The sequence below is a fragment of the Cyprinus carpio genome, chromosome A20, assembly GCF_018340385.1.
Source record: "Cyprinus carpio isolate SPL01 chromosome A20, ASM1834038v1, whole genome shotgun sequence".
Taxonomy (NCBI): Eukaryota; Metazoa; Chordata; class Actinopteri; order Cypriniformes; family Cyprinidae; genus Cyprinus; species Cyprinus carpio.
The window spans coordinates 20,273,709-20,300,266 of NC_056591.1; the positions used below are offsets into that span (position 1 = coordinate 20,273,709).

General features: G+C 37.5%; 1 protein-coding gene across 1 annotated transcript; it reads left to right on the forward strand.

Moving 5' to 3' along the window:
* On the forward strand, positions 1 to 26,353 carry LOC109058896 (tubulinyl-Tyr carboxypeptidase 2-like). The gene is made up of 7 exons (XM_019076093.2): positions 1 to 874; positions 5,162 to 5,250; positions 6,193 to 6,249; positions 6,525 to 6,599; positions 17,404 to 17,785; positions 19,028 to 19,152; positions 23,877 to 26,353. Exons 1-7 carry the CDS (start codon positions 554 to 556, stop codon positions 23,944 to 23,946), a joined length of 1,119 nt encoding a protein of 372 aa, XP_018931638.1. The 5' UTR covers positions 1 to 553; the 3' UTR covers positions 23,947 to 26,353.
* Positions 26,354 to 26,558: the final 205 nt, after the last annotated feature.

The following is a 26,558-nucleotide window of genomic DNA, read 5'->3' on the forward strand; positions in this document are numbered from 1 at the left end:
ACGTGGTTGGCTGTAGTTCATGGTGATACAATAACAGTATCAAAAAACGCTAGCGTGAGTGACCATTTGTTGAGACCGTCAGTGAAAGCGGTTACACGCCTACTCAGGAAATCAGATAATTCATTAATACTCTACAGTCAGATGTTACATTATTCCACCGTGGATTATTTAGCCCGTGATCCCTCCGCAGGAGTCAGACGCCTCCTCAGTGTTTTTAGCGAAATGATGAAGTAACGTTAGTTTCTGTGACACCCTGAGATCCGGAGCTGATCGCCAACTACAGTATGCTATTTACTGGAAACATATATGACCGTTTCTGACATAAAGCACACTCAGCCATAGTTTGCTCCAGAAATGGTATCGCTGACCATTTTTCTGCCTCTGGATCTTATTCAAACCTCCTGAATTTTTACTCTTGAGCAGGACCGAGTGGGTTTTGGCACATTAGTATGCATGCTCGAAGCGCAACATGTCTTTGTGCATGAGTGCTGGGCAGTCATAACTGATCTGGGGAAAAACAAGGGGAAACTCCCCCTCCGAAGACTTCTGAACAATGACCGGACCCAGCTCCACAAGCAGCGGCTCATCGGCCAAGACCAGCAGACACGGTCGGTCCAAGAGCACCAGTACCTACTGTCACACTAACGTTACCGGCCCGGCCGCTGAATCCTCCTCACACACTGCCGCGAACAACACCGGTAGGTCGTCCGGTGAGGAAGACGAGAAAGACGGTGGGGTCCCGTTTTTCGTGAACAGGACGGGCTTTCCCATAGACACCGTCACCTGGGAGAGAATGTGGTCACACGTCACCAGAGTTCATCCTGATGGACAGGAGATGGTGGATAGAATACGAAATGCAACACACCTCCCTAAAGTAAGTGGAAAGTAGTGGATTATTTATGTAGGCAGAGTCTGAGTCCCAAAACCCATAACCCAGTGAGCAGCATGCATAGACAATATTTTGGGTGTCATAAAGATGTCCAAAAATGCTGTCTTGATATATATGACACTATACAATGTTATCTTGTTAGGAAGCTCATATATATTGATAGGCAGCTTATTTATATAATCCCCAAAAATGTGGTACCCCAGAATATCTAAAAATGCTGTCTAGCTATGAGAAGTTATTTATATAATGTCCAAAAAAGCAGTTATTCTTGGCAAGTTACTAGGTTTTGAGTAACAGCCACTGTATGTGTGTTTATACATATGTGCAGTTAAAAAAATTGATGCAGTGGATAAAAAAAGGACATGTGTGTAGTACAATGCTACATGAATATAATATTTTTTTTACCTTGGTATATATTAAAGTTTTCATAGATAATACCATTTGATACATTACTGTACTGTGGTAAACACATCTTCTCTGTCAAAGTAATATTTGACATAGTAACGTTCAAAAGTTTGGGGTCAGTATTAACCATTTTTGTTTTTTTTGGAAAAAATGTAATACTTTTATACAGCAAGGATGCGTTTAATCGATTGTAAGTGACAGTAATGGCGTTTGGGATGAAAAAAAGTATCACGTTTACCACAAAATATTAAGCAGCACAACTGTTTTATATGTTAATAATAAGAAGAAATGTTTGTTGCACACCAGATCAGCATATTAGAATGATTTCTGAAGGATCATGTGACACTGAAGACTGAAGAAATGGCTGCTAAATATTTAGCTGTGCCATCACAGGAATAAATTACATTTTAAAATATATTAAAATAGAAAATGGATATTTTAAATTGTAATAATATTTCAAAACATTACTGTATTTTCAGATAAATGCAGCTGTGTTCAAATGTGTTACTGTGTTCAAATAAATGCAGCATTGGTGGGCATAAGATATTGCTTTCAAAACCACACTCACAAAAAAAAAAAAAAAAAAACAATTCAACAGTTGAACCTCAGATTTGGCCTATATATGAAACCTTGGAAACATTTACCGGAACAGTGTTTATATATAAATAGCATCTCACAAACTGCCATTTGTGTGATCCAGTTTCCACAAAGAGGAAGGAGTGGATTTACTCATCCCTGTGTTTTCCAACACTGTGCTCCCTTTTCATAATTTCATTACAAACTAGGCAAATGAGAGATCTGATCCAACCAATGACAACTGTGCAGAAACATGCCTCTGTTAATGCACATCAAGTGAGGAATAATGCCATGTGACATCTTAGAACTGTCACTAGGATTAAGGTTGCTGCCATGTCCCTTTGTCACAATATTGTTTTAACCTCCAAACATAAACCGTTCAGATCTGATAAGGATTCATAGAGCGTGCAGATCAAGGGCCTCAGAGGGGATAAAGTGAGTCTTAATCACAGACTAAATAATCCTCAGTGCTCAGACGGACAGCATTCTGAGGGTCAAGCAGTGTGCTATTCTGGCTCCTTTGTTTTAGTTAACACTATTGTGCATTCCTGCAAGCCTTTATGTGTTAATGCGTGCAGAGCAAAGGCATCTGATTGGTCGAAAGTTTTAAGTCCGATCCCTAGATGTGTATAATAAAGTGATTTATTAAGGGACATTCCCCACCAGCAAGTGTTGAACAGGTGCGTGGAGTGAATCCATCAGATCAGCCAGATTAGGAGTCACTCGAACAGCTGTGACACTAGCCAGACATGTTCGAGCCATTAGACAGAGAGTGACAGTCCATGGGAAAGAGGGAAAGAACTCACTGTGAACCTGTGAATGATCACACTGATGGAGAATCAGAGTATCCTGGACCTTGGATCCAAGGACACTGCAGTTATTATGTAAACAAAGCATATGAGCATATGCAGCTTCTTTCAAAAACATTAAATCATTATGCCTACCAAGACCTACCAATGATCCCATTTAAATGGTAGTGTATGCATGCCAAAATGTAGCCAATCCTTTGGTACTGATCCTTTGGCTTTGGTTTTTGGTTGCAGTCCATTTGCTAGAGTGTTATTAGGGATAATCTGCATAATTCCTGTTGTTTTGTTTAGCAGTAGGGCCTTTATCGAATAGTTTTTGGGTCATTCCTTGACATCTCAACCATAGGTCCCCAGCTAAACATTTGTTCTTTATGGTGAAAGAAATACATAAATGAAGAATAAAGCCAAAATATTAATACTTACCAAGCCACTATTTCTAAGGCCCTATATGAGTCTGTCAAAAAGCATGTGTGGGTCACTTTGCATACAGCTGGTACATCTGTTAAAGGGGAATGTCTGAAGAACAAATAATGTTGAGACTAGAAATATATATTTTTTCCTTTTATCAACATAGTCCTAAAAATATAATTTTTCCAAAGTTTGCGTGTCTGTAACTCGTAATGACCTATTTGTTTTGAACTTTGTAACCACTGAAAAAAAAGTGTACATCTGATCTTTTAGATGGGCGGCTTGTATCGTCACCTACAGTTTGTGAGTCTCAAGTTTCGCTACAGTCCCTTGGGTGGGTAGAGGTCAGCTAACGGCCCTGTGAGTGTGGATTGTGGCCTATTTATTGCTGACCTCTTTTCAGGGTAGGAGAGACCCAGTTGAGCCAGTGGAGTAGTGTGTAGATGTAAGTGAAACCTCTCTCAGAGAGTGTCAGAATCAATATTCAAAGTGTAATTTTTATTTAGATACACTTTTTGGAAATCAATACTGAACTGAATTAAAATGATGTCTGCGCTGTGATAATTTCAAGCAGTGGTTCTCAGCTGCCAGAGAAAGGTTCATTTGAAAGAAGTCTCTTATGTTCACCAAGGCTGAATTTATTTGATCAAAAATACAGTAAAAACAGTATATTGCTGATTTTTTTTGTTTACTTTTACTTTTAGTAAAAATATTGGTACTATGTTGAGTTGCCTTTTGAGTCACCATTTTAATGAGGCTATAAGTTCTTGTGGCGTTTGTTACACCTCAGGTTTCTAAACACCTCTATTTAAGTGCTGAGAAAGAAGGTGTGTTCGCACATCTGCCTTTCAAAAGTTATTCTACTCAGAACAACAGCATTGTTATTCTGCCATCATAACATTGGCACAAAATTTTAGACCAATTGCACAATGTATTTCTGTGCTTCTGTATCATGCATTCAAAGGCTTCAGAAGTCAGCACAGACACACAAGACTGTATTACGCTGCCTTTCTACAGTCTCTCATTCTCTTGCACTGGGCAGATAGAGATAAAGAGGAAACAGCAGATGATTCCCATTCTCATTTCCTCCTGTGACCCACTAGCTCTTGCACGCCTCCAACACACACTGTGCCCTTATTGAAAGTAAAAACCAATGGTTAATCCTGCCTGCATTTATGTGACAAACTTTGGTCTAATACTGTTAATGGGTTGTAATAAAGAGATTGTTTCAGATAGAGGACAGCCTTTTTTCTATCTTTCATTAATTTCTTCTTTTCTTCTAATGAATGGAGGCTTGTGTGCGAGAGGATGCCCTTTGTTCATTGCTAATTCTCTTCACAGTTAGAAGTGTCATTGTAGGGGTTTCAAATGAGCAATGAAGCACTGTTTCTATAGATAAGGACTTTTCATGCCATTGAGACATGATAATCTGATTAATGAATCTCCTTGTGGTTACAAAAGTTACCTTGTGACTAGGTTGCCAACTTCAGGATAAAAACAAGTGACAACCTCCCTTTCTTAATACTACATTTCATTTAAGATTTAAAAGGATAGTTCAGTCTAAAATGTAATCATTTACTTGCCCTCAAATCGCTCCAGAAATGTTTGACTGCCTTTTTACTGCAGAAAATGAAGGAATATATTTTTGTTTCAACTGTTCTTGTCCAACAGTTCAGTTCTGATCTGAACCACTGAAATCCAGCAAATAAAAGTTAGCTAAAAGTATCTAACATCAATGACGTGACACTAGAATAAAGACATATGCACTCAGAAATAGTGGGCAAACCTGAATTTACTTCAGTCTTTATTGTCACATGATCTTTCAGAAATCATTCTAATATACAGATTTGGTGATCTAGAAACATTTCTTATTATTATCAATGTCAAAAACAATTGTGCTGATTAATATCATCATCAATATAATCATCTTTGATGATTAGAATGTTCAAAAGAACAGCATTTATTTGAGATAGACATCCTTTGTAAGATAATAAATGTCTGTTACTTTTGATCAATTAAATGCTGAATAAAAGTTTAAGGATATAGTTTGCTAATTCTCTCTGTGTTTTCACAGCACCCTGTGCCATCGGTTCCAACTTTTAAGCCATCGATGTCTGTGCCTGATTGGCTCCATGCCGTCCAGAACTACATGAGAAATTTGCAGTATCCTTTAACCTCCACAAACCGTTTGCTCTGGAAAAGTTTAACTGATGTATTCTAAACCTCTGCTTCTTCTGGATGCATTATGGATTCATGGGCACTCATTTCTTTGGAGTGTGGTTAGGCTTTTTCGCTCAGTGTAATTTATTCAGTCAACTTGAGTTACTCAAAGTGTCTTTTTGGTTGGAGTGTCAGTCACTTTAATGTAGAGACATATCAGCATGGGTCTGCATACTTCTGGTACTCTTGACTTTTACAGTTTTCTGCCTCATATTTTAAAGGCTGCTAGCAAAAATGTGTGGCTTTGATATAGATTAAAGGAATAGTTCACCCAAAATGAAAATTTGCTAAAGGTTAACTCACCCTCAGGCTATCCAAGGTGTAGATGAGTTTGTTTCTTGATCTAAACATATTTTGAGAAATTTAGATTTGGGTGCCGTCAGAATGAGAGTTCGACAGCTGACGGCTGTTTTTTTTAATTTTTTTAGCTGTTTGGACTCTTCATTCTTATGGCACCCATTCACTACAGAGGATGCATTGGTGAGCAAGTGATATAGTGCTGAATTTTTACAAGTCTGTTTGATGAAGAAACAAACTCCTCTACATCTAGGATGGCCTGAGGTTGAGTAAATTTTCAGCAAATTTTAATTTTTGGCTGAACTATTCCTTTACGTTGGATATTGCATTGTCTGTGCTACTTGGTTAGATGACTTAAGCTGCTGTGTGTATTTATATTCATCATTGTGTGCGGTTAAAATATCAGCATCTGAATTTCCTTCCACAAATACAGAAATGTCTGTGAAGGGTAATGAGTATGTAGGGCTCAACAGGATATTGTTCTCAGCTGTGCATTTTGACACGCATGAGTCACAGTGAAAAAAACAGGAAAACAAGGCTTCCTAAATCAGCCGTACAGACTTCATGTAGCTCCTTAACTGTTGACAGATACAACCATACTGGAACGCAGTTCTTTGAGGTTAAGAAAACCAGACCTCTGAGTGGGTAAGTGATTTCATCATCCTGTCTGTCTACCCCATCCTTCCTGTTTTTAGCCCCCCCCCCACACGGTCCTTCTTATTTTACACTTATTTTGCACTCTTGGTGGAAAATCCTCTTTTAAAAAATGTTTTGCAGGTGTGATATTAATTTTAAAAGTGCCGAAATGCCCTTTTACAAAATACAGAGCTTATAACTAGACATGAAAACAAGTTTTAGGTTCATTTTAGATTGAAAAGAAGTCACTGACCTTGTATTGCATCAATCTTATCTCTTTCCAGGTTGATGGAGACCGCCAGAGAGATGATACGAGAATCACTTCCCATCAAATGCCTTGAAGCAGTTATCCTTGGAATGTATCCTTTAGCTTTACTGACAACAGTGTTGTTATTGTTAACAAAAAGTAAAACTATTTTCAATTATTTTTATTAATTGAAAAAAAAAATAGAAATAAAATGAAACATAAATATTATATGAGAAACTTTTGAGAAGTTTAAGTACCAAAATGACAAACTAAAAACCTTAAAGGGGTCATATGATGCTGTTAAAAAGAACATTATTTTGTGTATTTGGTGTATGTGGTTTAAGGTTCAAAAAACACATTATTTTCCATGTACTGTGCATTATTGTTTCTCCTGTATGCCCCACCTTCTGAAATGCATCGATTTTTACAAAGCTCATCGATCTGAAAAGCGAGGTGTGCTGTGATTGGCCAGCTATCCAGTGCATTGTGATTGGCCGAATACCTCAAGCGTGTGACGGAAATGTTACACCCCTTAACATATTGTAATGCCCTGTCCGGCTGGAACGACGAGACATAAACATAAAACCTTTTATAAACGTGATATAAACATGATTTCTAGTCTTGTCCTCTTTTGGAAGGCCAAACAAAGTAGTTTCGCTTTCTCAACGAAACAGCGTCACACACCGCGGCCTTGAGTGAGCGAAGGCCAGAGGCCTAAAGTGAGCCGCGGCAGGCTTGAGTGAGCAGAGGCGGGCGGCTTAAGAATGGCGCGGCCGGCGGATTCTACGAAGGAGTGTCCGTTGGGCTTGCGGCAACCACATGTGACGACTTTGGGCTGGACTCCACTTCATCCACGGTGAAAGCCAATCCGGCGATCCACAGTGCAAAGTTAATGTATTTCCTCAGCGACCAGCACAGATTAGCCCCAGGCATGACGAAGCGGATATCGTCCTCTTTTGGAAGGCCAAACAAAATAGTTTCGCTTTCACAGTGAAACACACAGCGTCTATACGACATGACGGCGGCGGCAACTACAATACTACGACGAGAATAAAAGGTACGCCTTCTTTCTTTGCGTGAACATCTGGGCGGTGTTATGCAAATCTTTCCACATAGTAACGTAGAGATGTAGGGGCGTGTTAGAACGGCCGTTTTAGGGGGGTGTGGTTGACTCTTACCTTTTATAAAGAATATCTCATTGGATTTGAGACTTTAGTCTTTGCAACTTCACAGATCTTCTTTATGCACCAAGAGCTTGTAACACTCCAAAGAGAAAGGAAAAATTTTAATCGCATCAGCAAATAAGAATATAATAATTGTACCAAAACTAATAATGAAATGAAAATAAATGAAAGATAAATAGAAATAATATGAGTAATTGTTAAAAGAGGCTATAATTGTGTGCATAAATAATATTAAAATAACAGTGATTGATCGAATACATTCTCTTAATTGAATTCAATGAAACTTGCATAGATAAATAATTTACAATAAGATCAATAACATGCATTAGAAAATAGATAGATGTGGGTAGCACTCACACTTTCTTCTGAAAATGTAGAAATCTTGTGGGGGGGTTTTTTAGTCTTGAACCCTTCAGTCCCTAATGTATAAATCAGTTCTTATAAAAGTAATTATCACCATCGGGAACATGGAGCACAGTTAATTTGTCTTGGGAAAGACCCATTTCTCCCTTACTTTTATTTTTATTGTTGATTTCTCAATTGCTGAAATTGGGATGGAGGACTAAGCAGAGATCTATCAAAGGCAATGTGCTTCAAATCACTGTCTTCCCTCATGATCCCCCACCCCTTCAACTTAGCCTGTAGCTTTTAGGCTCAGCTGTTGCTAGGAAACTGTCGTAGTAGATTCTCCTGAAGGGAGGCACAGCTTCCTGTCCATGCAGTCGATGCAGCTGTGCCACTGGGGAGGCCGAGTTCTTTCAGGAACTATCAGTGTCAGTTAGCTCATCAGATCCAGGCCAAGGGTTAACACAAGGTGAATATCATCTCCATCCATGCAAATGCCAAGTGCAGCAGAGAAATGTTTTGGAGATCTGCTTTGCAGATTGCGGTATGTTTCACGAGAGCCGTAGTGTGGACTTCACTTTGAGTCAAGCACCTCATGGGTCATTAGCTGCAAATAAATGCTTTAGCTGCATGTAGATTTGAGGTGGGGAGCAGGAGAATGAAGGGTTCCAGTTTACATCACTTTGAGATTTGTATCTTTGTATACAAAACCCGTCTTTTAATCTATAGTGCTCTCAAGGGCTTTTCCTACAGTCCCAGAGGACTCAAATATCAAAACAATGAGTATTAAACTATCAGAGAACACTGAGGCTATTGTTGTTTTAAAGTTTAAGTTACTGTAAGCCATTTTTTTTAAATACTGCACATAAAATGTTCATACTGGGCAAATATATAAATGAAAAAACAATCATTTTCAACCCTCATTTTGACTCAGTTTGAAAAAACCCACAATAACCAAAATACACATTTATTTAACAAACACAAAAAATCAACAAATCCCACAAAAACAAAATAACAAAACACTAGAGCTTGGTAAAATAAATGTCATAACCCCTTTAAAAATCTTTTTAAATTCAAAAGAATAGCAGAATACACACCACAATTATAACGTAAATCAGTTTCTCCAGGATTTCGCTGAACTTTTTTCTGATTTTTGCGGCCTAAAATGACTGATATTGCTGCAGCTTTTCTCAAAATTTGCGGTGATATTTGCGGCATTTCTTATTATTTTGCAGTGAAAATATACCACAGACAACATTCTTCTTACAATGTTATGACTTTTCTGACTTCGAGAACCACTGTAGGGCTCCAGACTAACATTTGAGGACACCAGCACCAGTGCCATTAAGTTCTACAGAAGGTGGCACCAGCACCTGACATTAAAGCACTCACCCTAATCGCACATGTACATCTTGGAGACTTCTATTTAATGTCTGCATTTACATTTGCAAGATGTATTTTTAAGAGTGCTTGTTCATCTGCAATATGTCTCTAAGATGTTTCCGTTCAGATGTCAAATAGACATTTATTAGGACGCATGACAAACTGCTTCTGAGACGTTTATCAGACCCAGATCTTTAGCAGACATCTTACAGATGTAATAAATATATTACATCTGATAAAATGTACTTTTATTACTGTCATTCATAATGTCTAAATATAAAATATATATATTAGGGAGTGGAAATGGCCTATAAGTACTTCTCTGCAGCCATCTACTAGTGGTAATTTAATATATTTTTTATTTTTAAATAATTGTTTGCTTTCCTACATTATGAAACTTTTAGTTTTATACATGGGGGAAACCTATGATGAACAAATATTGTCACATTAAAAATTTCTTTCAAATTCGGTAATACTTAAAGCTTTGTAGTGCTGGGAAAAGTTGCGTGAAGCATTTAAAAACACATTAGACAAACATTTGACCATTTCTGCCACAAGTTGTTCCTGTAGTTTTACTGTTAAATCCATGGTGAACAGTGGTGGAGATTTGTGTTTATTGAACAAGGTTTTCCTGGTTTCCACATCAGTGGCGTTTGTTCTGATATCAGCTTTAACAGAATTCTGCCCCGAGTTTGAATGCTTCTCACAAGATTTCACAGAGATGTTGATTCTGTGGCGAATTCGACTGCTTTCTTCACACTGTATCTCCCAGTGCTGTGTTTAACTGTGTCGCGTGATCGAGATCAGCCCGCGGCTCCAGCTCGATCAGATAAACGGTCTGTGCTGTGTAGACCAAACTAGTAGCATGGATTCGTTCCGCTTTCAGTTCATTTATCCAATGTAGCTCTTGTAAATCGGTCAGGGGACGACTCTGATCCGAAATTCTGTGGGAAATTTGCGGCAATTACGAAAATTTGCGAAAATTGCAGAGTTTGCTTGATTTTGCGAAAAATTCAGTGATTGCAAAATCCTGGAGGGACTGGAAAATGTAATTGAAGAACAATTTTGTTGGAATCACTTCCAAAACATTTATTTTTTCAGCTGATTAATGATTAAAACATTGACAGCCAATCAGAATCCATTGTCCTTTAAAGAGTTTTTTGAGCGTTTAAAGTGGCAGATGACAAAACTGCAGCACGTGATTATAAAAAACAGAACTTTATCACGAATAAGTGAGGACGGTAATATGATTATTATTGTTATCTTTGTAATTCTTGGTGTGAACTTATCTTTACCCAATCAGGACATTCTGAGAGGCAGCACTTAACCAACTGTGTGAGCTTATGGGGCAGGGCTATACCTAGTGCAGTTCCATTTGTTAATGGTAGTAGCGCAGGAACCATTTACAGTAACTTTTCAGTTGGGTCTGAACATCAAAAAGAAGAAATCCTGAAATTAATTTTCTCAACTCTAGGTGTCCATTATGGATTTACCCCAAAATTTGGGATGTAAAACTAGTTAAGGCCATATTCTTTTCAACTTTTTAAATATGCAAGGTCAGCATTTTTTAGCTGTTATATCTGTTATAGATTTCTATCAAAATTTTGGATAGAAATGAAGTCTTCAAAAGACTGCCTGCATATTCAAATAATGACAAAATGAAAAAAATGAAAACACTGTGTGCTTGGAACGTATAGCAGAAGCAAATCCCTGCAGGTTTGGGTGTGCGTGCATTGCAGATAAGAATGTTGAAATTCTCTGCACTGCTGCTGAGAGGACCACATGGCCTTGCTGATGGGTAATGTGATCCTCTGGTGTCTTCTCATTACTACACTGGTGGTGGGGTTTTTGGGTGTGTGTATTTGTCTACACAGAGAGAGAAGGAAACTCAAAAGAGCTGCATGCGAACAAAACTTACTGAATGAGCATGTATTTACTTCGAATAACAAGAAAGTTTTGCCTTCAAAATGCTACAAAAGAATAATGGACTTGAGTTAACAATTCTCCTTTTATATATATATATATAAAAAATCTAAATGTAACTTTGCTTTCTCACTGTCTTTTGTCTTATTACGTATGATTCACCAGTCTATAAAAGTTCTTAAGTACAATATGTTTGCTTTACTTAAGAAAATGTAAAGATTTTCACCAGCTTGTAACAACTTTGCTGCTGATGATAACAAGGCCTCAATTAATATTAACCAATTTGCAGCCCACTGCTCATGAGCCAAATCCCACTCGTTAGATCATAACATTTTGAAATTTGAAGCAAAAACAGAATTTTCTGACTTTAGCTTTGTGAAGCTATACTACATAAAACATCTGCACAAAACAGAAACAGCAGACAGGCTGGATGAGAATGCAAATTTACTCTCTGACAGCAGGTGGCGCTTATGGAACAGCAGCGATACAATGTTTCCTTGGTTACTGCTGTAAACAAAGCAAAACAAATCTTATGAACACAAAAATTTAATCAAAACACACTAAATTAAACTAGAACAGTTAGACCAAACAAACCAAAATACATTCAGTTCCCCTCAGAGATACATTCATATGAAATCCCACTCCCAAAAGTTTCATGTTAAAATTCATTAAACATCTCAACTGATTTGAATTGTCACATATGTGGCGATTTTTTACAACAAATCACATATTTGTGACAACCGACATGGGGTGCATTGTTACATCCCTACTGAGGAACAGCCTATATTTTTGTGGACCACTGGAGTTTGATTTATAGATGAGAGTGCTTGTGTTATGGAATACCAGCATATTGTGCTAGTGATTGTCTTTGAAAGGCAGATGGTAAGCAGTGAAGACATTCCAGGACTGCGTTGTGTTGTGTTGTTGGACACACATGGCTCAACAGATCTGTGTTATGTGCTCTTGGCTGACTTGGCAGCTTGAGCGGTACCCAACAGCAAAAAGGAACAGGCCCGCTGTTTACTGACAAGTGTGACGATAATGATTCATTTAAACGGTGGTTGCAAACAATAAAGCATCACTTCCTCATTTTAGCACCTCAAGGCAACATGAATTGAAATTTAGCATCAGAAAGGAGAACAGCAGTCAGGCTAATCTCTTCTTGTTTTGTTTGTACGGTACTTCTTAAATTACATCATGGATACCCTAAAAGAAGTTTACTGATGAGATTGATGGCATTAAGGTCAAAAAGTAGTCTTTTTTTGTCCATAGGTGCAGATGGGTCCTGGTGTGAACTAGGCATGGGCCGGTATGAGATTCTGATGGTATGATAACCTTAAGCAAAAATATCCCGGTATCACGGTATTGTTGTTACAGCTCTGAAATGTGTTATTTTTAAATGACTGGGTAAAAAAATATATTTTTCCCCGCTGGACACAATATATTTTGTTTTTGAGCAACATACAGAATATTCGAAACAGTAGAATTAGTTTATTTTTTACTTTGATTTGTTTCCTAAAAAGAGGGCTTGGGCGTCGTGACGTCATTACTTGGCGTGGCCGCCATGCAGTTATATTTTAGTTATATTAGCAATTTTAGTTATATAATTCATATACATATTTATATAATTTCATATCATTTAGTTGTATAATAATAATCATACACATAATTTGATTTAATAATAACCCAATTTGAAGCAAAAACAGAATGTTCTGACAAGCTTTGTGAAATTACACTATGTAAACTTTTCAGAAGACAGTCAGCTCCCCTCAGAAACATATTCATATAAACCCCCAAATCAATATTGAGGATTTTCTTCCAATAGTTTGTGCATCATTAACAGTTATTGATCTGCCTGCTAAAGTATTTTTCTCTGTGCGTTTGTCTTCAGCGTCTCTGGCTTGTGTTATCGGGCATTAACACACTTCATATTTTCACATTTGAGTATACTTTTGAAAGATGTGCAGATGCGGCTGTGCACGAGACTGAAAGGAACGCTGAATGTGAAGTGTACCCGGGCCTTGAGTTCGGCCATCCAACACACACACGTGACTGACCGCTCGCTCGCACCAACATGAGGACGAGGGGTCAGTGTTACTCTCTACACTGCACTCAGCCTGAGAGATTCCTATTCTTTCAGTCTTTGAGGAGACATGGAAAACAGCGCATACAGCAGGAATGGTATAATGGAAAATATTAGTTAATTAGTTAATTTTCAAATCGCGGTATACCTTGAAACCGGTAATCGGCCCATGCCTAGTGTGAACCCTGCTGATACACTCACAGCCTGGTGACTCCTCATGGCAGCAGCTGCTGCATCATGTGTTGCCATGCCGCAGTGAGCACAGATTACTTGCACAAGACTACAGAAGAGATCAGGCAGAGACAAGGACAAGCCCAAGGGGAAGGCCAGTCTAGCCGAGTGTCTGCTGACCAACTTCAGAATCAGAATCTGAAAGAGCTTTATTGCCAAGTATGTTTACAAATATGAGGAATTAGTTTTGGTGACTGAAGCTTCCACAATACAAACAGCTTACAGTGACAATACACAGTGAAATATTGGGTGGTGTGTACTGCCGAATGTTCAGCAATTCATCCCTGGTAAAACTGACTGTGGGAATATAGCTAAAAACGGGACAAACTAACAAAAACTTTAAAACAACTGGAGAGCTCCACACGGAGGTGGCCATCCACGGCCCCATGTTGTAAGCAGATACAATCACTCCTCTGCAACATCATGGAAAGAGAACGTTTTTGTTCGATATTGAGACGTTCAGCTTTTTATATTAATGTTAGAGTTTGGGTTGTCAGTATTTTTGAACTACATTTTTTGACATTGATTAGTTTCTTGGTCATTGCTTGGGTGTTCTTATTGGTTCTTGCACATGCAGACATTGTTGCCAGTCTTGCCACAATGCTAGAGTGTTATGGATGGTTTCTAGGATGTTGCTTTGCAGCTTCTAAGTCTAAGGCCGCGTGTCCACCAAAGCGTTTTTTCCTGAGGCTAGTCTATTTTTTCAATTGTTTTCATTGGGAAGCCAGGAGCTTGCCGAGCGCTGAGCGTCTTTTTCACGCTGAGCGCTCGAGCATTTTCAACTTTGGGTAAAACACGAGATGGTCCTTACTGCAGAACATAAGTTCAGGGGCCATGGTTGGATCCAGATCCAGTCTCCACCCCCTAATCCCTAAACCCAACCATCTCCACCCCTAGATCTGGATCCAACCACACCCCCTGGACTTGTGTTCCGCAGTGAGGGGCTACTGTAAGACACAGCGCTCATCACTGTCACTTTTTAGTCAGCTGACTAATCACAGTGGAGGAGGGGCGGGACTAATACCGACCAACCGTCACACCCTTCTTGTACTACAACTGAACTGAACAACAATGGACAAGTTGATATTGCTTTTCTATGAGTATTTATGTCTTTACCAAATTAAACTGCCAAACTACCATATTATTATTATGAAAAATAAGGCTTGGAGAAACATTTCATTCACGATGCGTCTGCCATATTACTTCAGCGGATGTTCCGTATCAACCGCAGCATCTCAGCTGAAAGAAATGCTGCACTCTCAAGCGTTCACAGCTGGGCGTTTTCAGCAGAGCTCCTGGCATTTTCAGCTGGCTAAAAATGCTTTGGTGGATACGTGGCCCTAAAAGTGTTTTTGTGTGTGTGTCATGTGGTTGTTAGGGAGTTCTGGTAAGTTGCTAGGTTATAAATTCCCTTTTATATTCTTTTCTCAAGTTCTTCTTAAAAAAGTCCTTTTGATATTCTGGTCTCAAGTTCTTCTTTAGAAATCTTTGGCATTGTTTCTTATATTTCGACTGATTGCTTAGAGAGGAAAACCACATAATATGAGTGGTCATTTATTTAATTCATGTAGCCCAAATTGTTACATGCTGAATTTCCAAAGTTGAGTAAGGAAGAACCACTTACTGTAGATTATTTTTATTTTAGAGAATAAAATGAAACAATTAAGCTTCATTCAAAGTGTCGGTTCTGAGAATATACTCACAAATTTTAACTGTCATATAACTGTCAAAAATCCACCATTGTCCCAATACCAAAGAAAAATAAAATCATGACTGGAGACCCGTTGCTCTTACACCCATCTACAGCAAGTGTTTTGAGAGACTCGTCAGAGACTACATCTGCTCTATGCTGCCTGCCTCACTGGATCTGCTTCAATTTGCATATCATAGCAACCGTTCTACAGACGATGCTATTGCTTTCACCCTACACACTGCTCTCTCCCACCTGGAAAATAAGAACACCTATGTGAGAATGCTTTTTGTGGACTACAGCTCAGCATTTAACACAATAGTGCCTGCCACACTTGTTGCGAAGCTCCAGACTCTGGGACTAAACAGATCTCTGTGCAGCTGGATCCTGGACTTCCTGACAGGCAGAAGTCAGGTGGTCAGAATGTGCAACAATACTTCATCCCTGCTGACCCTGTACACTGGTGCTCCTTAGGGCTGTGTCCTCAGCCCACTCATGTACTTCCTGTATACACATGACAGTACAGCCACACACAGCTCCAACATCATCGTCAAATTCGCTGATGACACAACGGTGATAGGCCTGATCACCGTCAACGATGAGACAGCCTACAGAGAGGAGGTGAGCACTCTGACTAAATGGTGTCAGGAGAACCATCTCTCACTCAACATCGACAAGACCAAGGAGCTGGTGGTGGATTACAGGAGACAGAGCAGAGAACACACACACATCACCATCGCCAGAGCAGGTAAACCGCTTTAAGTTCCTCTGCGTTAACATCAGTGAGGATCTCACCTGGTCTACACACACTGATGCAGTGCTGAAGAAGGCACATCAACGCCTCTTCTTCCTGAGACCGCTGAGGAAGTTTGGAATGAGCCCCAGCATCCTCAGAACATTCTACACCTGCACTATAGAGAGCATCCTGACGGGCTGCATCACTGCCTGGTTTGGAAACAGCACCGCTGGCAACCGCAAAGCTCTGCAAAGGGTCATTCGAACTGCCTGCCACATTGTTGGAGGTGAGCTTCCCTCTCTCCAGGACATCTACACCAGGCGGTGTATAAAGAAAGCCCGGAGGATCATCAGTGACTCCGGCCACCCGTCCCACAGACTGCTGTCTCTGCTGCCCTCAGGAAGACGTCTCCGCAGCATCCGATCCTGCACTAGCCGACTGAGGGATAGCTTTTTCCCTCGGGCTATCAGACTACTGAACAGTTAAAACTAATACACCCTACAGCACCCTACAGAATACTCCCACAATATGGTATGCCACACACTGCACTTTAACTTCAGCAGTTCAACACTGGACTATACATACACACTGCATTTAATATAATAATCTACCTGCTATCACTGGATACCATCCAATGCACATCCATGACGTTTTGTGTATCCAGTTCATGTATAATCTGTTGCACCTTAGCATATTTTTATGTGTATATATGTCTACATAATGTAGAATGTGTACATTCTGTGTATAGTGTATAATGTGTAGTGCTAACTGTATGTATGTACATATAGCATATAATGTGTAGTGCTAACTGTAAGTATGTCTAATAGTACACTGTGTGTACTGACTATATTGCACATTGTCATCTGTTGAAGTCTGTATGGTTATATGTAAATTGTTTCTGCAATTTTTGGAGCACGCTCCCAAGAATTTCACTCACCAAGGCACATGTGCTGTTGTGATGTGACAATAAAAGTGACTTTTAGGAGTCTGAATGGAAAAAGTGGTTGTTAAGGGCAGCTTCTTATTGACCTAAAGTAAATCATTAGCTTATTGTTTTTCTGGAAGTAAGCAAAACTAAACTTACTGAAAGCTCTGATTGGATTTGGAAAAAATCAATAGTACACACCAAGTAGAAAACCTTGTGGAGGATTAGTTATTTTTCAACACTTTGGTGTCCTCCTGAATTTTAACACTGATAAAAATTGCCATTTATTTATTACTTAATTAACGAGCAGCTGGTATTTTTTGACTTGAATTTTTTTTGACTGATTTCACCCAACCTGTCGTGTTTAAACTCATCACAAATGAACGTTAGCAAAATCCTTGACCCTGTGTTTCCAGCTACCTAACCAACGGTCTGACCTCCGTGGAACGGTTCCCCATCAGCTTTAAGACCCAGTTCTCCGGCCACCACTTCTATCACGTGGTGCTGGGCGTTTACTGTAACGGTCGATATGGCACCCTGGGTATGAGTCGACGTGCTGACCTTATGGACAGATCTCTGGGCTTCCGTACGCTCAGCGAGTTGGTGTTTGACTTTGAGGACTCGTACCGCCGCTACCAGCACACCATGAAGAAGATCAAAATTGGCCTGTACGTGCCCCACAATCCGCACGTTTTCCAGCCGATTGAGTGGAACTATCTGGTGATCAACGCCTGCAAGCAGGGCCATGAAGACATGCGCAAAGAGCTGGAGAAGCATGGCCGTGACATGAGGATGAAGGTGAGTCCATAGTCTTCTAAGAGACAGTGTTATATTAAGTATCACTGAGATTATATGGTATTTTTGTTAATATTTTGAATAAAATTTTGTTTTAATTTGAGTTTTTTATTTATAATTATTTAGTCATTTTAGTACTAAATAATTATGTGTACACACACACACACACATTTAGTACTAAAATGACACACACACATACTTATTTAGTACTAAAATAACTAAATAAATATAAATAAAATATATATATAATATTTCAGTTAATACTTATTTTATTTCCAGTAATGAGAATTGTTTTATGATTAACGTCTGTTTTCTAAATGCGTTATTGCATTTGCGTTATTTATCTTATTGTGAGCAAACCTATTTTTATAAAATTAATTTTTGATTAAATAAAATTGTAATCAATATCATTACTATATTATTGATATCTTTTATAAATATATTATTGATAAATTATAAATATTTTATTGATATTTTATATTTATATTTTTGTTGCCTTTATAATATTGCTAAAATGACATATCTTAGGTTTTGGAACAGAGATCTAATGTCCCTTTCAAAAACTAAGCTAGGTCAGTATGAACTAGATATGGTCCTGTGGGAGGCAGAGCTACATTACAAGGATCACACTTATTTTAAAGTAAACAATTATGTTTTTCCTGGTTAAATTATGAATCTTTATTTGTCCTTGGCCGTTTATAAAGAGTTAGACCAGCATACTAGCTTGACATCATCTGTATGACTGTACCATGGGACATGTTTATCATCTAGACAGTAAAAAGTAGGTCATGTGGTCCCAGGTTCCATGACTTGTATGGATGACCGTAGTCAGCTGTGACATAGTTTCCATGAACCACATGAGCAGACAGTGGAAACTGTGCTCTGGATGTTTAAAAGTAATGTAGGCGTCTTTTTATGGATGTTGAGGAATTTAGGACTCACTCTTCAAAACATTGCATTTGTGATCTTATTGTAAACGATTCATCCGTGCATGCTTCATTTTTATTTATTTTTTTTACATTTTTTACTTTGTAATCAAATTGCCATAACTATAATATATTATTATTTAAAGTGCAAAATTTTTGCAGTCCACCTAGCATCTATATATACATATATATATATATATATATATATATATATATATATATATATATATATATATATATATATATATATATGAGATAATAACGAAAAGAAAATATATGAAACGTATGAATGTTTTAAAACAATTGGGTTTTATTGCAGATCCTCAAGTCATCCAGTGCTCAGTCTCCAATCAAAGAACGAACCCGAGGCAAGTCTTTATCACCGCGCCGCCGAGCAGGCAGCAGTCCCCAAAGACGCCAACATGTCTACAGAAGAGACAAATCGTAAGTATGGACACTTTGATGTTGAGGAAACTCAGTTCTGAGAAATAAGCCGTGGTTGTGTGCAAGTCACTTGGTAGAAAGTTTCTGTCAAGAAAATAAGTATAAATGCAGTCTTTTACAAAAAAACAGTCATAAGTGTCCATTTTTTTCATCTAAAAGCTGAATAAATAAGCTTTCCACTGATGTATGGTTTGTTAGGATAGGACAATATTAGGTCGAGATAATCTGGAATCTGAGGGTGCAAAAAAAACGAAATATTGTGAAAATCACCTATAAAGTTGTCCAAATGAAGTCCTGAGCAATGCATATTACTAATGATAATACATTTTTGACATATTTACAGTAGGACATTTACAAAATATCTTCATGGAGCATGATCTTTACTTATTATCCTAATGATTTTTGGCACAAGAAAAAACATCTTGACCCATACAATGTATTGTTGGCTATTGCTACAAATATACCTGTGCAACTTATGACTGGTTTTGTGGTCCAGGGTCACATTTTTTTTAATTAGCACACTGTTCCTATCTATTTTTAGTTGCAAATGCAAGTGAAATGCTCACACTGTCACACCCAGATGTTGAGCGGTGGTCACTGAGGTTACTGAACACTGAAGAAGACACACATTGTCTGCTCATGTTTCACGTCCGTGCAGTGGCTTTAACCCAGTGCATTCTCATTAGAGCTGTGATGGTGACCGCTTCTTGTGTTACTGAAGCACAACCCTGTTCCTCTCATCCAGGTGCTTGACTTATGGATTCAACGTTTCTATTGTTTGCAGTGTTGAGGAAATAAGGTTTCTTTCTTTTTAGTGCCATCCTGGGAAATATAGGCAGTGCACTGTATCTACTAAGAACAGAGTCATAAAAAGTGACATGGTGATAGATAGCAAAGCTTCCTCTCTGAAAGAAGTGGTCGTTTTAGAAAGACATATGTACATAGGGATCCCTAAGCTGTGGGATAAAAAGACCTAGAGCAGGGAGTTAGGGCTAATTAGTTAAACAAAGTGGAGTTTTAAACACTTGCAGCTGATGTGACACTCCTCTGCTGTTAGTACAAGCTGCCCTCGGGCAGTACACTGGGTTGGCGTTTGCTCTAATAGGATGTGAGTCAATGATCTTATGTAGTGTTTGAAAGGCCAGTTAATTCAAGTGAATCGATTCATTCAGATGGTTCATATAAATGAATAGATAAAACAGATTTAAAAAAAAATTACTTATTCAGATCACTGTAATATGTTTAGTTTTGTAGATTAGTGTTTTTTGCTGATTGGTATAAACTTACCTTTTCAGGTTTTATAATTTTACTCTAATTGAAATTGAAAAAAAAAACACATTTTACTTAAGTGCTTAAGTCCTTGATGTCTTGAATCGAAGTGAGATACTGAAAAATAAAGCAAGCCCCATCAGCACCATCAAAGATGCTCATTTAGAGTGTTTATGTCAAGCAGTTTAAAAATACCACAGCAAGGTCCCCTGTAAGTTCAAGCTTGAGCCGTTGAGTTTTGTTTAATTACATGTTGTATTGAAGTGCTTCTTTTGACACGTCTTAGAAAAGAAAAACTCTTGATTGTTGTGTCTCACAATACTGTAACTGTTTAGTCAAACTAATGTTCCTCTAGGATGATAGGATGAACCACACTAGGCATGAAATGATACTTAAGTTTAGACTTCAAATCTGTGGACCTCCTGCTTCTCAATTGGAGCTATTTTTGCTGTGTTCCATAGCACCTTCCCGTCACATGGTCTGAGATGTTAATTACTGAGCAGCAGCTGAAACACACCAACCATTTAACATCAGCATCACCCTTAGTTACCCTGAAGAACTTCACAGCAAATGCATCTCTTGGCAGATGAGTCTGTTCATTCACTTACAGTGGAGAGAATTATGAAGTTATGAAATGAAGTCACGCTGAATCTGCTCTCCAACTCCGCCACAGTTCTACAGCTGATGGGGGAGTAATTATGATTACTTTTAAATTTCCAACTTTTAAAGTTACTTTTTCAAACAAGTAACACAAGTTTGTTTTCTCATTTATTCACTGACAGCTCTCCTGTCCCCGTGTTGAGAGAAATAAATATCACTTTTGGGTCTTTTGTTTTTAAAGATAAATATGCAAGCCCAGCTCAGGTGACAAAAAATAATGCAAAAGTAACGTAATGCATTACTTTCCATAAAAAGTAACTAGTTACTTTTTTATGGAGTAATGGAATATTATAATGCATTACTTTTAAAAGTAACTTTCCCCAACACTGGTAACTTCATGTAGCTCATATAAAATCATAAAGACATAAACTCCCAAAAGGACAAAAACAAGCAAACAAAAGAAACAAAATTATCTTAAAAGGAGTCCAGATAACTTACTAAAATAATCTACTGAAACCATATAAGTTTAAACCATATACGTTTGTGTGAGGAACAAACCAAAATTGCCCAAAAAGTTCTTGTGTAAAATCGTTGTTTTATGGCAAGTGTACAAAAATCATATTTTTGTGTACTTCTATGTTTATGGAGGAACTAACAGTTATAACAAAGCCGTAATAATATGGCTTTGCAGTGACGTGAGAGTAAATATTGACAGAAATAATAAGTCAATTATGACAGAATTTATTTGGTGTGAACTGTTTCTTTAAGGTTGCAATAAAATGGAAGCACTTAAAATTTGGTGTCAAAATTTTCACTCAGAAATAGTGTAGCGGCAAATTTACTTCTGTATTGTGACATTTATCTGAAGACTGAAATTGCAGATTATTGAAAAGTAAAAGAATCCCGTTTATTTACAACTTTGAAATTTGCAATGTTGCAGTCAGTTGTAAGAAGAAGGGGAATATAAGTGGACTGAATGATTGGAAAATTCCTGCATACGTCATCAGAGAAAAAGATCCAACTAAATGAAAATAAAATCACACCACACCACATAAAAAAAAAAAATCAAATTTTAATTACTCTTAAAATTACAAGGTCAAAAAATTGGAAAATTTAATAATATCAGAGAAAAAGATCCAACAATAAATAAAATAAACAAACATAAGAACCCACACTCCCCTCTGTTTTTCTCACCACAATTTTCTGTCCATCATTAAAGACCAGAAACACCCAGAAGATAAAATGAAAATATACATCTAAATCTCTCCATACTTGACAGATCAAAGCTGTTGAGTGAACAGGGGCAGGCAAAATGACATTTAGCTGTGGTACAACAAATCTGCTCCTGCCCTTTTCCTGAGTCTCCTCCCTGTCAAAGTGCATTATCTCCACCCAGGGCTATTTCTAACACACAGGATGTTTGCTTGTCTGCAGGCTCACCCCAACCCTCCTCTGTCTCCTTTGTACATCTTGTACCCACAGAGTTTGGAGTTTGCAGTATTCTTCCTGGAGGTTGTTCTTCAGCTGTCAAAAAAAGTGCATTGGGAAAAATAATTATTAGAATTTGTTTCTAATATTGGCCTAACTAGACTAATATTTTTTGTTAAAAAAAGTCAGAATATTACTGTTTTTACTGTATTTTTAATCAGTGAAACCTTGGTGAGCATAAGATACTTATTATATAACTTATTATACAAGTAAAAATATTTTTTTCAGTTATGTATCTTAGGGTTGAGATATAAAAGTGTTTTGTTTTGACATATCATAAGGCTGCTGCTATTGTGGTTGTGGTTTCCTGCAATGACAAATCTATTTACATTTATTTGGTAAAGTTTGCCTGAGAAACTTTCGTTCTTAATCTTTTATGAAAGAAGGAATTGTAAAAAGCAGAGCTGGAGAGCACATGCTTCAACTAGCCAACATCAGTTAAAAGAACAAGGAGAAGATATTGAGTTGTTCACAAGAGCAGTAGCATAAAAGTGAACGGTGGAAGGGAAAATGTGCTAGACCTTTGAAGGCAACAGTAGTTACGCTGTGCTGGAGGTCTGTGATGGAGCACTTTGTTCTTCAGCAGCTCTGTGTGTTCTCAGCAGAACTGAAAGGGATGATTGAACATGAATGTGATTTATCTCAGCAAATAAACCCTGTGGGATAAAAAAAAAAAAGGTGTGAGATGCAAATTAGTTATAGGCTAAAACAGCAGTTAGGTCTTGTCCTCGGACTGTGTTTATCTAACAGCACTTGAAATTTTTAGTGTTTGTATCAATCCACTTGTCTGTGTTAACTAGAAAGCAAAAGTAAAAGAAATTAGCTGGCCATATTGTGTCTAAAATGAAATTTGCTCAATATTTCAAATAAACTAGGTAGGTTTATCTGTCAGGGACTATATTTTCTAGTGGAAGGATGAATTTGCTTAACAATAACATTTTAATGTAAGATTGTGTCTTTAATATTTTTATTATTTTGTGTTTTTACACTATTGTTCAAAAGTGAGACCTTTTTTTACTTTTATACAGCAAGGATGCATTAAATTTATCAAAAAGTTATTCATTTCTATTTCAAATAAATGCTGCTTTTTTCACTTTATATTCATCAAAGAATCCTGAAAAAAAGGCTTCCACAAAAATAAAAATCAACCAAACCAATTAAAAAACAATAATAATAATAAAACATTCTCACTAATAAAAAAATTACATCATTATAAAAAAAAAAAACACTCTTTTTACACTCTTACTGATGTGGTTAATTCTGCTCTAAAACATTTAATCCATGAATGAACCAAAAGGTTCAGCATATTTGTCATTGTGCAACAATAATCTCAAAAAAGAAGCTAACATAAACATGTTTCTTTGCAGGCCAGCAGCACTGGACAGAAAGCCAGCAGAGCTCAGCACCCTCAGTGATGGCTACCAGATCCGCATCTAAGACATTAAACGTACCAGCTTTATCCTCCACACGTCCTCCCTCAGTCAGATCCACAGATGTTTTTAAACACTATTTAATGCACATTGTGAACTGCACAGCATATTGAACATATTTATAGTTGTACTTTCATGTTAGAGGGAAAATTTGGTGCCCTTCTTAAAGTCAAAAGTTAAAAAGCTAAAAGTTAAAGTTAAAAGCGATTTTAAAAAATGTTTTTAACAGAATATGATGTTCCTTTTCCAGCCACGACATTTTTTTTTAAATAGTGGAATGTTTAATAGTGAAGGATATCAACTTTGCTTTAAAATTGTTTTTACCCTAGTAATTGTCAAGCACTTTAGAAGACAAAAATAGTTGTGAACTGACTGAAATATTCAGGCAAATATGGAAAATGTGGGGAAAAGGCTCTATTTTTGGAAGAATCTCCACAAGCGGTGAGAGCTGGAGTGTGAATGGATTGTGCTTGGCAGAGAGATGTAAACCTCAGTGCCTCGTGCTGTGCTGCTGGTAGTTTTGGAGGCTGACTGGCCTGAAGGAGAGAGGACGTATGCTTTTTTGCCAGAAGTGCAAGGACACAAAGGATCTAAGCTTCAGAGAGCTACTCATTCTACCCACAAGAACTGTATTCAATCCACTTTACTTTTTTTTTGTTACCTGCATACAGTCCCAAACACTCCTGTGAAATGCAAGGAATGGACATGATTTATTGACTAAGGTTTGACGTCACCTTACATTGAAGGCTTTGTACTGGTTTTATTTGAGATTGAGCATCTCTGTCCTGAAAGGACATGGTGATGGGGAAAAAAAAAACTTTAACTCTCCTGAGAAACAAAAGTTTTGTGAGGGAATGCAAAAGCAAATATAATTTTTTTAATATGAAGTGAAAGAGAAAACTATATTTCAATGCTTTTGCCAGCGAACACAGTTTATTGAGGGAATGTGATACTTTTGCTACATTGAAATGTAATTTTTAGAATATGAAAGTTTCTTGGGGGGAGAGCAATACTTTCACAAAAATGATCAACTGCTCAGTTTCTCAGCAAAAGAGAGTTTCTTGAGGGAATGTAAAAGTTTAGCTGGAGAATGCAAAATCTTTAACATGTACATTTTACTCCCATGTCATATTTCTATTTTTTTCCATCACTATGTCTCTGTCCCCTAAGGACTTCATAGGTTCTAGCTATATTAGAAGTGTAGAAGCATACACAAAATCGCATCTCTTTATCAACAGCATATCACTTTGAATTTTCTCACCTCATGAGATTCAGCTATGCGCATGGAGAAGGTCTGCCAATCCATTCTTCTTGACAGGAGACCTATCTTTAAAATTGTAGCAGTGACATTGTTACCAATTCTTCGTGGGTTGTATGAGCGGTTCCTCTCTGAACGATGTTTATTGGGTGCTATTGACTAAACTACCACATTATAGCTAGCTCATTCTGCCTTGTAATTGGTACCAGCTTTCTATCAAAAGCTCCTGAACCACACAAGTGCCAGACCATTGAATACGTCCATATCATCTATAGGCTGAAAGTTTCATCCCAGTCACATGAAGATGAAAGGTCATATGAGTTTCAATGACATATTTAATGTACCATCTTGAATTGCTCAGACCCTTTCTGGGAGAGAAGGGGTCTGCTGCTGGAGAACACCACATTGTTACCGATTTATATCATTTATAACTTTTGTTTAACTAATCAGATGTGTGAAATTGTGAGTGAAACTTTATGGCAGACAAAAAAGTTTTGGTTTGAAAATGGCTTTCTGGTTTTAAGGAAATGCAGTGATCTCTCCTCAAAGGTGCTAAGATGAGACATTTTACCCATCATTATAAAATTAATTTATTTTAGCACTGACTTTTTTATGATTAAAGAGCACATAAAATTTACATCTCTGTAGCACAATGATTAGAAAGTGAGTTAATCTCAGTTGCAAGATACGTTTAATGGTATAGCATTACCAAAAAACAATTCATAAAGTGAAATGAATATTCATGAGATTATAGATGGAAGTTTGGTTTCCATGTCTTAAATGCAGGCTTGTCTGAAAATACAATCAATTTTGATGTATGATAAATAATCAAAAATTTTAAAGGAAATGTTTTTCTCAGTAAGAATGTTAAAGATGTGACTTTCTCATTATGAAAATCTCAACCTTTCCTCAGTTTTCTGTTCATATTTTTCGTATTATAAATGTATTCACCTGAACAAGGACTTTACAATATTCATTTAACCCTCAACTGTCTTACAAACATTTTTCGTAAGCCTTACCTCAACTTGCACCATCAGTCCTCTGTTCTGTTATAAATTTGTTTTTGGTTCACCTCAGTTCCCCTATGATGAAGCATTAATGTAAATTGTTCATTCCTCTGTAGCATGGTTTAATAAAAACTATTGTTTTTCTGTAAGTCTGTGATTGGGCCGTTCACTGTGCTTATTTACGCGGATCTCTACTTGATTCTGATCTGGACAATCTGGTGTAACGCAACCGATGCCATTTTGCGTCTCAATTATCAATTGTAATGAAACTGATTTCAGACTTAAGCGTATAAGTATTAATACTTTTCAAAGCGGAAATTTGTTCATGTATTTATTTATTTTCCATTTAATAAA

Coding starts and splice junctions, on each gene's coding strand:
- LOC109058896 (XM_019076093.2), top strand. CDS start 554: ATGACCGGACCCAGCTCCACAAGCAGCGGCTCATCGGCCAAGACCAGC. Junction 5,251..6,192: donor AACTACATGAGAAATTTGCA/GTATCCTTTAAC, acceptor AACTGTTGACAG/ATACAACCATACTGGAACGC. Junction 6,250..6,524: donor AAAACCAGACCTCTGAGTGG/GTAAGTGATTTC, acceptor ATCTCTTTCCAG/GTTGATGGAGACCGCCAGAG.